This window comes from Miniopterus natalensis, chromosome 13 (genome assembly GCF_054644295.1).
Source record: "Miniopterus natalensis isolate mMinNat1 chromosome 13, mMinNat1.hap1, whole genome shotgun sequence".
Lineage (NCBI taxonomy): Eukaryota > Metazoa > Chordata > Mammalia > Chiroptera > Miniopteridae > Miniopterus > Miniopterus natalensis.
The window spans coordinates 50,785,129-50,798,064 of NC_142093.1; the positions used below are offsets into that span (position 1 = coordinate 50,785,129).

General features: G+C 44.1%; 1 protein-coding gene across 2 annotated transcripts in view; it reads right to left on the minus strand.

The window, feature by feature from the left end:
• Positions 1-1,410, minus strand: part of TMEM87B (transmembrane protein 87B) — a 42,958-nt gene extending 41,548 nt beyond the window's left edge. The window contains exon 1 of one of the 2 annotated variants that reach the window (XM_087823690.1): positions 1,173-1,410. In XM_087823690.1, the coding sequence (XP_087679816.1) occupies positions 1,173-1,304 (132 nt within the window). In that variant the 5' untranslated portion in view covers positions 1,305-1,410. The remainder of the gene's footprint in view (positions 1-1,172) is intronic. The other variant, XM_087823689.1, reaches the window with a different exon arrangement.
• Positions 1,411-12,936: the final 11,526 nt, after the last annotated feature.

Consider the following 12,936-nt stretch of genomic DNA (forward strand, 5'->3'; position numbering starts at 1 on the left):
TTTGACAACTTGAAATAGAAGGAAAAAAATCAGCTTATTCTTTACAAAGGGCTTTCTGGACTGCTCCTGGCCCGAGTCACACAGGACTACAAATTACATGGGACCCAAGGAAAAGCGTCTCTTCTTTACGCAGGGAGCAAAGTCATTCTTTCTCCATGGCCTTTGGAGTCTCACCATCCAAAGTGTACTTGGCAAAGATCTTTAGAGATACGGTCAAGTCATTTAACAACCTGTACCCACCTGATTCACTTCCAATATTGTTTATTGACTTAGTTTATGACACTGCCCATTCACTACAGGAGCCCTGGGGATGGTTCTTCGAGTTTTGCTTCTTACTGATCAGAGAAATTCAATAACTGCCACATGCAAGGCGCTATCACTGCCGCACATATGGGGGCACCAACCCACACGGGTCCTGGAAGAAACGGTTGCCCTGGGTGGTAAAGATTCAGAAAGACAGCTACTTCAGTCCCTCTGTGCAGCTTTTGGGTTACGGGAAGCGCAACCTCCGGGACTACTTTCTTTTTCTGCTTGAGAAAATCAAAATATCAGTTTTGTCTTTAGAACCTGGACATCATTCCATGGGTGTGGAAAATATTCCTGTCAAACTCAGCTGGATAAGTCATCCCTTCTAGAGATAAAACCTCTTCTCGATTTCCTGTCCACTTGAGCAAGACTTTGCCAGATGCTGCTCCTGCACTTCCCCGCAGCCAGCGCCTCCCATCACGCCCTGTAGCTACCGGACCTAAGCGCTCAGCTGGCCTGTCCTGGAAGGAAATTCGCAGACCGTGGCCTGCTGACCGGCCCCCCAAACGCTCCACCTCCACACAGACGCTCCCAGGACCGGGGAACTCCGGAGCCCAGAAGGGGCGAAGGCGCCCGGGGGCCCCTGCATGTCCCCCTCCCATTGACAGAGACAGCGGAAGCGGCGGGCGCTCGCCTTCCAGCCGGAACTGAACCGGAATCTTCCGCGTGGCCTCGCGCTCTGGCCCCGGAACTGCCCGGGACGCAGCCGAGCGCCGAGGCCGAGCCCGCAAACGAGGCCTGACGGGACCACAGGGCAGCCAACCCCGGGCGGGGGGGACCAGTGGCCCCCACACCCCGGCAGCTGAGGAGGGGCGCCCGCGGGGCAGAGCCTGCCCGGGGACGCCAGACCGAGAGGCGCCACTTACGTCGCTGACCGTCGCCCTCCAGCGCCCGGGCTCGGGGATGGCGCGCACGGCCGCCGGGGCCCAGCACAGCAGGCAGAGCGCGGCGCGCAGCAGCGGAGCCTCGGCGGGCCGGCAGCGGCGCGCGGCAGCCATCTTGACGCGGAAGCCACCTGGGCCCAGACGCCGCTAGTCCGCAGCACCTGTGCCGCCCCGCGGGGAGCTGAGAGTCATCGGACCCGGAAGTGGAGCCGGAGCTGGAGGCCGAGCGGCAGAGCGTGGGAAGCGGAGCGGGCGGGGCGAGGCCGGCAGGGGGCGGGGCCATGTCGGGGCGGGGCCAGCAGGGGGCGGGGCGGGGCTGATGGTGGGCGGGGCCCCGCTGGGCTCGGCCTTGTGGTGGCAGGATTCTCTGCAGGAATACGGGACGGAGTTCCGAGTTCAAGTTCTGCTCCGTGTGTCTGTTTCTAGAATCCTCTGCACGTGGCCCTACGCCGACCCTCTCAGCTCAGGGGAAACAGATAGTTCGGTAAATTCATAAAAGGTACTTTTAGAGGTCAGGGTCAGCTGAACCCAAGGCATTGTGCTGTGACCAGAACAGCTAATAATTTTCAGAACATATAAAGTTGCCTCTTCATTTTAAAGTTCAGAGGGGCAGGGCTTGGGTACTTATTTATTTATTGGGTACAGTATTTTCGGCTGTCCTGCTGTCAAAGGGAACTACTTTTTAGAAATTATTATTATCGGCCCTAGCTGGCTTGCCTCAGCCCGCAGACTCAAGGGTCCCGGGTTTGATTCCGGCCAAGGGCACATTCCTTGGTTGCAGGCTCAGTCCCCATCCCCGGTATGGGTGTGTGGGAGGCAACCAATCAATATGTCTCTCGCATATCAGTGTTTCTCTCTCTTTCCCTTCCACTCTGAAAAAGCAATGGAAAAAATATCCTTGGGTGAGAATTTTAAAATAATAATGTAAATAACGTCAAGAGGGAGAATACCTTGAATTAACATTGTAGTTAATCTAAACTAGGATTGATTTATAGTCAGAAGCCCCCCAGCTGCCTTATCAGTCACCCCAACCACTTTTAGCTAGTAATTTCTATGGGTCTTGTGCAGGGATAGGGACCCTTTTTTCTGCTAAGGACCATTTGGATATTTATAACATCATTCACGGGCCATACAAAATTAACAACTTAAAAATTAGCTATGAAAAATACTCTTAGCTTTATTGAATTTTGAGTCCAGCCTGTAGTTGCTTTGGCAGGGACAGACCAAATGAGTTCTAAGACTTCCCCCACCCCTGGTCTAGTGTGTACTTGAGGTTGTACACACATCTGCCTTTTCCAGCAAGCTGTGCAATCGTTTCTATGGCTGTGGGAGTAACGATGTCAGAGGAACATGCACCACAAGGTTAGAGGGTCGGTCAGGTGGAGAGGACATGAAATGACATTAGAAACCTACAGAAGTTAAAGGTGAGTGAGCTCTGGGAGCCAGGAGTAGGTTTGAAGGTGTTTTAGTTAGAACAGCCTGTGCCAAGGCCTGGGGGAATTGAAAGACTTTCCAGATGACTAGATTTTGGTATGAGATGGACATGGGAAAGACTGAGAATATTTAAACACAACCAGAAGAGTGGGAGGAGAGGAGTAGCAGAGGCTGAATCTTGAGGAATAAAGGGTCATGAAAGGAGTAATCAGAGTAATTGGGACTTAACCCTGGCTGTGCAGGAAAGTCACCCAGTCACCAATTCTGGAAAGATGGTGGAAGTGGAGATGGTGTAGTTTTTAGTCTACCTGGATTTTCCCATAATCCTCCCCTAAGGTAGTGTAACCCAAAACCCACAGGCAATGTGCACAACACAATCTGGACAAAGTGTCCCCATGAAACTGCAAATACAAGTAGGTGTTATCAACATCTCGATGGGAGGAAGCAGGGTGAACAATAGGAAATCAGATGGGCATGAGACAGGAAAATCCCAAATCCCCAGCAGGTACTCCCTGGAAATCCAAGAACAGCCAGAACAGAGAGAGAGCTGCCTAGAATCTGACTTATAAGTGAGGACAGAGGTTTGCAAGGTCCTGCAGGAGTCTGGGTCTTAAATGTTCTTGAATCTAACAAATGGCTGCTCCTGTCCTAAACAATGTTCCACAATGAAGAGAAACTTTGAGGGAGAATTCAAATTCAGCACGACAGGAACAATGAGAGAGAGAGAGAGACGATTCAGATAAAAGGGGGTGCAGCGAACAGAGCCAAGAGGTCTGAGCAAGTTCAAGGTCATTTTCTTAAAGTAGTTCCTAAAACAACAGGGAGCTCTAGAGGGTGAAGCTAGAAATTGCATTCAGTTCAGTACTTCCTAAATTTCAGGAAAATTAATTTCACGTAAGATGAGCAGGGGTGAAGTTATATGTATGTATGGTTATTACAAGATAAAAGAGAATACAGAACAGAATACATGTCTTCCGAGAATGAAAGCCTGCCAGAAAGGTGCCCATGAGAGCTGAAACTGCAACCTACTATCTCAAGATGAGTTAAAAGAAATTAGTATGATGATAGGAGATAATAGTTTTCTAATTCCGGGGGAAAGGTGATAGAATTCAGGAAAGAACTATAAATAAAAGATATTTCAGAAATAAAGACTAAACTAGAAGGAACACGAGGGTGAATAAAAACAATAAATATTTATAGAGAAGGTAAAAGTGAGATCAATATTAAAATCTAAAATAAATGAAGGTGATATAAGAGTTCATGAGGACATTTCAGATGTAGAAGATAGGTAAAGCAAAGCCAACATTCATAAAATAGAAGACGATGAGTTTAGAATGCAATAGAACAAATAGTACAAAGTGTCATTGGAGAAAACTTTCTTGAAATGAAAAAGATGATCTACATAGTGAAGGGCATATGGTGGGAGGTGGGGGTGGAAATTGACCCTAAATGACCAACAAAGTAAAACATATTCAAGTGAAAACTATGAGACTTTTTAAAAGAGATCTTTTGTGCATTCCGGTAAAAAAAAAAAGTTTTTATAAGAAAAAAATAAGATTGTGATTAAAAATTTTTTATAATAATGCTTTATACCAGAAGACAATAAAATAACACCCTTAAGATACTCTATGAAAGACAATAAGCTCTAAGGGTTTTTAAAAATGCATCCACAAGCCATGTACAAAAATGTTGCTAATAGTATTATTTGTATTAGCCCCAACTGGCAACAACCCAAATGCCCATCAGCAGTAGAATGGACAAACTATTCGTCCAACTGAACACAGCAACGAGAATGAATGAACAGCAGCTCTGTACAATCACATGACTGAATCTCACAAAACACAACATTGGGCTGAAGCAGCCAAACCCAGAAGGATACATATGATATGGTTATGGTTCCATTCACTCACAAAAAGTTTGAAAACAGGCAGAACCAATCGGTGGTGTTCGAAGCCAGAATTATATCCAGTGAGCTGATTCTGCGGGTCCTCTCCTTGATCTGCCGTATTTCCAATGAGTACCGCCCGGGCCTTTGGGGTTCTGTAATTCAGGTCGGTCAAATGCCCCCGGGGTGGGGGGGCAGCTACTGACTAAAGGGGCATGAGGAGGATTCTCCAGGGGCCAGCAAAGTGTTTGTTTTTCCCTTGATCTGAGTGCTGATCACATAGGAGTTTGTGTACCAATCTGTACACTTAGGTGTGTACCTTTCAAAATGAACGTTAAACTTTAATTAAAATTTACTGCGAACAATAACATGAAATTTACATGAATATACCCATGATCATGCCCCTCCCCAAACCAATTACATCCTGATCTTGGGGGGGGGTGAAGCCTAGGCACTGGTACATTTAATCTCCTTTGGAAATTGTAACGTGACCCTTAGGCTGGGTGAACGTGAAGCTTAACCCCAATCGCGGCATGTGAGCTGTTGTGCAGGTGCTGACCACGCAAAGCCAATTCACCTCTAGAGGGTCTGGTGCCTGCCGAGCTCTCCCTTTGGATATACCGCTTGTCTAGCTAATTAAATCCTGCTCTGTGTTGTCGGAAGCTGTTGTCTGGGCCTCTTGGTAGGGATTCTGGTGCAGGCCACTGTCAGAGGCTGCCTATAACTCGCCCTGGGCAACCTGTTGGGAGCTACAAAGCGACTCACTGTTTGTGGCTGCTTCTGCTGGGCCTGGATGCACACAGGAAGGACCAAGCTGTGCACCAAGGCCAGCTTTTACCAGCACCAGGCCCAGAGGCAGGTCAGCAAAAGTCCCAGGGCACCCTGAGAGCCACCTCTGCTGGCTGCTTGCTAGGCTCAGTCACTGAAAGAGCCTCTGGCAGTAATTGAGTCGCATGAGGAAATGGGATAGGGAAGGTCACAATGAACCTGGAGCATCTTGTTTTGCCAGAAAGAAAGGAAATGGTCAAAGAATGATGAGGACCTGTCAGAAGAACACAGGCACCGCCTTGAGGGACTCCCTCCCTCTGAGCAGATCTGCTGCAATTTGAGCACCAAAATAAATGGTAACTGGATTATAACTCATTGAATCAAATAAGAATCTATGAGTCCAAGTTGATATAAATAAGTAAATGACTAAATATATAAATAGGAAAGTAAGAAAACCTTCTTATAGTAGAACACCAACAAATGAATATAGAAGGAATGATAGAGTTTGAAAATCACTTGGTAACTGTTATAGTTATACATACAAGTAACTATCCGGTGCTCCAAAAAATTGTCAAGGTCACGAAACAGACTCTGAGGAACACTTATAAAGGAGACTAAAAAGACACATGATCACTGCCCTAGTTGGAGCGTTGTCTGGTATGCCAAAAGGTGGTGGGTTTGATTCCCAGTCAGGGCACATACCGAGGTTGCAGGTTCGATCCCCGGTTGGTGTGCGTACAGGAGACAACCGATTGATGCTTTTCTCTCTCTCTAAAAATCAGTAAAAACATATCCTCAGGTGAGGATTACAAAAAGAAAAAAAGAGACCTGATCACTAAATGCAACTTGTGATCTTAGATTGGATCCTGAACCAGAAAAATAAGTTGCTTTTGCTATAAAGAAAATTATTAGGACAACTGGTGAAACCTGAGTAAGGGCTATACAATAGAAAATAGTTTTCTATCCATTTCAAATCCCTGAATGTGAAAGCTATACTGTTATCACACTGTAAGAGAATGTGCTCATTCTTGGGAAATACACGCTGCAGTGTTCAGGGATAAAGAGGCATCTTGTCTGAATTGACTCGCAGGGTTCAGAAAGAAACAATACACACACAGAATGAGAGAATAATTAAAATTGATGAGATAAATATTAACCACTGGGAAATCTGGATCTCCTCCCTTCTTGCAACTTTTCTATAAGTTTGAAGTCATTTCAAAATAAAATTTTTCAAAACTGAAATAGGATGGATAGCAGATGTTTCCCAAATCCCATACAGGGGCATCCACCTTAGTGCCCACAGTGGATGCAGGATTGGTTGCTAGGCTGCTTTGCTCAGTCTCTTTTGAGTCTTATGGGATATTTTTAAAGCTACACTATAACTGTAATTTATAATTTTAAATTATACAATATAATTTTCCAGGAACAAGAAAAAATTTGTGAAGAGCTCACTGTAGACTGGAACTGAAAAATTCCCACCACTGGACAATGGACCAGCACTTCCTTTAGTGGAGTTTATTGCAACTGATGTAAAACAATCATGGCCCGGAGGCTAGCTGTGGGAGGAAACAAAAAGGCAGCTGAGAACATGGGCATCATGTGACTTTGAAATTCAATCCTGTTAATTAGGTGCTTCTGGGTACAGTTAACAGCAAAAACAAGTGCTATTTTGCATAAAACTAGATTTTATTTATTACTTTTAACTTAACATATTTGGATTATATGAGAAATATTGAAAGATTATTACATAAAGCCCCTTTCGCATACTTCCAGGTGCCTTCATTTAACTTTTTTTTTTTTTAATCAATATTCTCATAAATGGTTTTAGTTTTGCCCTGGCCAGGTGGCTCAGTTGGTTGGAGCATCATCCGTGCACCAAAAGGCTGCTGGTTGGATTGCTAGTCGGGGCACACACAAGAATCAACCAAAGAATGCATAAGTAAGTAGAACAATGAATCGATGTTTCTCTCTCTCTAAAGTCAATAAAAAAATAAAAATGATTTTCTTTTTAATCCTCACCTGAAGTATGTTTATTGGCTTTTTAGAGAAAGGAAGGGAGAGAGGGAGAGAGAGAGAGAAAGAGAGAAACATCAATCACTTGCCCCCGTTTGCGCCTTGACTGGGGATTGAACCCACAGCCTAAGTATGTGACCTGACCAGGAACAGAACTTACAACCTTTTAGTGTAGGGGACGATGCTCCAACTAACTGAGCCACCTGGCCAGGGCTGATGTTAGGTTTGAGTTGAGGCTCATGTATATATATATAAATGTGAAAATTGAAGTTCTGATAGTTCCTTTTCACAAGAAACTTGCAATTAAATATCATACAAATATTTTTATGTCAAATTTTCATTGTTTACTAAGGCTTTACAGACCCCTCTTAGGCAACTGTCAGAATTCAAGAACACGAAGAAATAGAATTGTCTCTAGAACACTAGCCAATACTCACCAGCAGGTGACACTAGCAGACTGAATATATTTTATGTAAGCGTTGACAGTAAATGTCTTTTTAACCCAGAGTTTACAGCTTCTGGCTTCAATTGGTGATGCTAGAGCTGTATATGCCTCTACTTTAAATCATTAAAACCTTAATGCAGTCAACAAACTGTGTGCCTCATTCAGTGCTGGGTATTGCATATTTGTGCAGATTGCCCATAATGGACTTAGCAGGGATGTCACCTTATTGAAGAACAATTAATTTCATTTGCTATTTGGATTTTTTTTGCTAGTTTATTATCACCTACTTTCCAAGGCAGAACAGAACTAATATCATTGACTTAACCAATCAAGGAGCATTTGGTATCTCCTACATCCAAGGCACTGCCTGGATAGGGAGGGATAAGATCAATAAAGCATAGGCCATGCCATCACTACAAGGAGATGCATACCCACAGGGCCAACAATGCAAGGCAGAATGGCCCAAGACCTGGGCGCGGGTATCAACAGTGTGTTAGGGCTAATGCGGTTATTTTGTTCAAGAGTTCTTCATGCTGTTCACATAGAACATTTGCTAGATAGAAGTTCACCTTGGTGAATTTGAAGCAGTGAGTAAATGTTTGGTATTGTAAGGAACTTAATGTTTGGAACTTAACTTTTTTCCAAGGTTCTCTAGCTGGGACCCTGTAAATCAGACTGACAAAAGAAAAGATTAACCAGAAAAAAACAAAGAGCTAATTAATGTGTACAAGTGGGAAAACTCAGTGATGGGTAACTCAAAGGGCTGGTTAGAACTTGGGCTTATATAACATCTTAACAAAGACCAATACATTTGTAGAGAGATGACAATGACAAGACAAAAGAAAAGGAGTTTTAGGCTTCCAAGGGGGACAGACTTTGGTAAGGTAAATACATGTGTGGGTCCATCTTGATGTTGACTTGTCATCTTCTTTATTGTCATAAAACTTCCCCAGGAGAGAAAGTTTATGGCAGTCTTCATTTTTCAGAAGTTTCTCCTTTGGGTCAGATAAGGGAAGCTTGGAGAAAGCTGCTTTCTGCATCTCTTGATTTTCATTTGCTTCCAGCTCAAAATAATGCTATGCCACAGTGGCACGTTTAGAGGTAGCATATCCTAATTTCCTACATGATATTAGTATGTACACTTTTCTATATATTTGAAATATGTCCTAATTTAAAACATTGTAAAAGCTGCACGTTTTGTCCAATTTTTTGAAAGTTTAAGCAAAAATGAAGAATCATCTGTTGGTCATTTTAGGAGTCTTAAGAAAGAGCTTGCTTTTTACCATGTCCAGAAACATACAGGATAAAGGAGGATTTCAAATATTTGAATGAAAAAGTCATACTTTTTAAAAAGCAATTTTATTGAGGTGTAACTTACATACCATAAAACCCACCCATTATAAGTTAAAAATCAATTGTTTTTAGTAAACTTTCAGAGTTCTGTAACTGTCACTACAATTTAGTTTTAGAACACTTCCATTGCCTCTTTTTGGACATGTCACAACATGAATTATAGAATAGTACGCAGTCTTTAGCATCTGGCTTCTTTCACTTAGCATAATGTTTTCGAGACTCAACCATTTAGCAGTACATATCAATAGGTCATCCGTTCTGTTGCTAAATAGTATCCATTATTGGATATACCACACTTTATGCACTCACCAGTTGATGGACATCTTAGTTGCTTTCAGTTTTATACTGTTATAAATAATGCTGCTGTGAACATTCACATTCATGTCTTTGTGTGGACATATGTTTTTATTCATTGGGTAGTTTCCAAGAACTGGAAATCTTTGGGATTATGACAAGTTTATTTTTTAACTTTTTAAGAAACTGCCCAACTGGTTTCCAAAGTGGCTCCATTCTCTCCAGCAACAATGTATCAAGGTCCCAGGTCTCCATATCTTCGCCGACACTTAGTATCTGTCTTTCCCTATAACCATCTCAGTGGGTGGGTAGTGGTATCTCACTACATGGTTTAATTTGCATTTCCCGAACGGCTAATGATGTTGAGCATTATTGTCTTTTTATTCTCTTAACAGTATCTCTCACAGAGCAAAATTCTAAAATTTTGATGAAGTCCAATTTATCCATTTGTCCTTTTATGGATTGTGTGTGCCTAACTCAAGGTCGCAGAAATTTTCTCCTATGCCTTCTTCTAGAAGTTTCATAGTTTTAGCTGTTACATTTAGGTCTATAATCCATTTCAAGTTAGTTTGTGTGTGTGTGTGTGTTTTTCTGATGGATATCCATTATTACAGCTGCATTTCTTTTAAAGTTTTAAAATCACATAGTTTGAGTCTTCCAGCTTTGTTCTTTTTCCAAAGTGTTTTGGTTTTTGCATTGCCATATACTTTTAGGATCAGCTTCTCAATTTCTACAAAAAAGCTGCAGGGCTTTTTATTGGAATTACGTTGAAATTATAGATCAATTTGGGGAGAATTGTCATTTTGGTAATTTGAGGTGTTTCAACCCATGAACATGAAGCATCGCTCCATTTATTTAGAGCTTTTAATTTTTCTCAGGGATGTTTTGTAGTTTTCAGTGTACATCTTGCCCATCAGATGTCAAATCTGTTTCTATTCTATTCTTTGAGATGCTATTGTGACTAGGATTTTTTCTTAAATTTCATATTTCGATTGTTCAAAGTACAGATGCAATGATTTGTGCATAGTGACCTTATATCCTGTGACCTTGCTAAGATCATCAATTACCTCTCATTTCTTTTCTGTGTGTGGATTCCTTGGGGTTTTTATACATACAGAATCATTTCATCTGTAAATAAAGATAGTTTACTACTTTTCCCCCCAACCTGGGCACCTTTCTTTTTCCTCTCTAATTTTACATCCTATGGGGCAGGGCCTTAGAGCCTGCTTCCAGAGAGAGCACCCAGTCTCTAGTTCTGAAGCACCTGAGTCTCTACAGCACCTGAGGCTCGGCTGATCCACTTCCCTGTGGTACTAAATGAACCTCAACAAAATGTGCAATCAGGGCCATTCTGAGGATATTCTTTAAATGAGATTGTGCATTGGAAGCTGTGCCCTCTTCTGGGCTGTGACTCAGGACAGCAAGGCCCAGAGTGCTGTTCTCCGCAAGCCCCAATGTCCAGAGCAGAGTCTTCTCCCCCGTGAATGTGAGCGAGTGGGTGAGTTGATGTGTGTCCACATGGGACTGTTGTTCTGGTTAGAATTTATAATTGTGCAGTCTCAATAAACCCACATATCAGTTTAAAATTATTGCATCCTTAAGAGGTAGTAAGGGCTACCATATATAACTGAAATTTCTCTTTCAAATCTCTGTATACGCAATCCATTTCGATAAAAGTTATCAGACATGCAAATATCCTAAAGTAGTGGTCTTTGGGTTAGTTTCAATAATCATTACATTTGAATACAAATAAGTTGTCACTTAGACATGCTTTTTAAAGTTAAATACAAGGGCAGTTTTACTTCTGTTCTTCGAGCTTTAAGAGAGAGAAAATAAAATCCACACATAGAAATACCGTGCATTACTGAAATGTTCATTAAATAAAACAAAACTTCCCGTTTTCCATCTGTCACCCAAGGTTAACGAAACATCTTTAGAGAAGTTAAGTTGCTTTCACAGCCGATTTATTTTGCGGTTGCCGTTTTCCCATTGACTCAGCAGAAGTCCCAGCTTGCTTTTGCTGATGTCCAGAAGTTACAGAGGTCTTGACTTTGAGTCAGGACTAGTCCGGCCAGAATCAATCTGATTTGCAAGACAAGAAACTGGGGTTTGGCTGCTTCCTGAGCAGGGCACCTCTGCTTGGCCTGGGGACATGGAGGCAGAGGGGGACTCACCCTCCCCGGAGGGCACCGACTCCCCAGGTTCCCAAGTCCTGTGGATAAAGCCACCACTGCTTCACTCCCATCTGGGGAAGGACGGGCCCTGAGGCTCACAGGAGACTGAACTCAGCAGACTGACCAGAGGGGCATCTCTGGGCATGATGTGTCTGGAGTTGCCCACCTCTGTGCCCAACTGCCGGACTGCATGCATCACTGGCAAAGGTGAATTCTTTTCTTTTCGAGTTAGTTTGTACAATTTCAGAGTGAGCTGGTAACATAATTAGGGAAAATATTTCTAACATGACAAATGGTGAGTTTTTACACCATAAGAAATGAAATTGGCAGAAGCCACCAATTGGGAAAGCAAGTATAAAGTCCTCTCAGAGAGCTTGCCTGTCCCCTTTCCTACACGGCCACCCAGGGGTGCAGGAGAAGGTGTTCACTGTGCACTCATGGAAACTCGGGCTCCAGGAGTCAAGCCACCTGCCCGAGATGGTCCGAGGAGGGTGCGAAGGGCGGGTGCCTGCCCAGCCCTTGCTGCTGACTGTGTCCCCACTCCTGGGACCCTGCTCCTTGCTGCTCCTTCCTAGTCAGTAAGAAAAGTCAGGAAAAGGGTGCGGGAGGGGAAGGGAGGAGAGGAGGGAAGGAAAGAGGAAGGAGGGAGGAAGGGAGGGAGGGAGGGAGGGAGGGAGGGAGGGAGGGAGGGAGGGAGGGAGGGAGGGAGGGAGGGAAAGAAAACAGAAAAAACCCTCCCAGGGTAGAGCTAGTGTCCGCCCGCAGGTCACGAGTGCTTCTGTATTTCTCTTGCCTTCTTGACTGACCCCCCTCACCCTGTCCCAGCCCAGCCGAGGACAATGATTCACCTTGTTTCCCATTTTTGCTTCCCCATGGTTGGCCCATAAGAGCCACTTACGAAAGTAGTTTGACACAAAAGAGAACTTGAAAGGCAATTTTATAGTTCATGCTCAGAAGACAGTACCAGGGTTTTCCAAAGACTGGAGCCTCTGAAATTTCGCTCTTTCAAAACTTTCAGACATTCCGACGTGGCTGAGAGGACACTGGGGTTGCAACGTGCTCTGGGAGGAGATTTCAGAGGTCTCAATGACGGTGGTCCAGCTCCTGTTCCTCCTGGGAAAAGCAAGTGGGATGCGAAGGTGCTGCTCCTCACAAACACCCGAGTAACCCAGGCCCTGGCGCATCACTGGGGGTGGCCGCAGGGCATCTCCCTGTTTGCTGCTGTCCCAGGAAAAGCCAGAAGCCAGGCTGGCTCCCTCCTCTGCTCTCCTATGGCAGACTTGGTCCAGGCGTCCGGGCCCTCCTCAGGCCACGCAGCACATCCTGAGCAAATGGGGCAGGATTGGAGGCGCTGTGGGAATCCGATGAACTATTCATTAT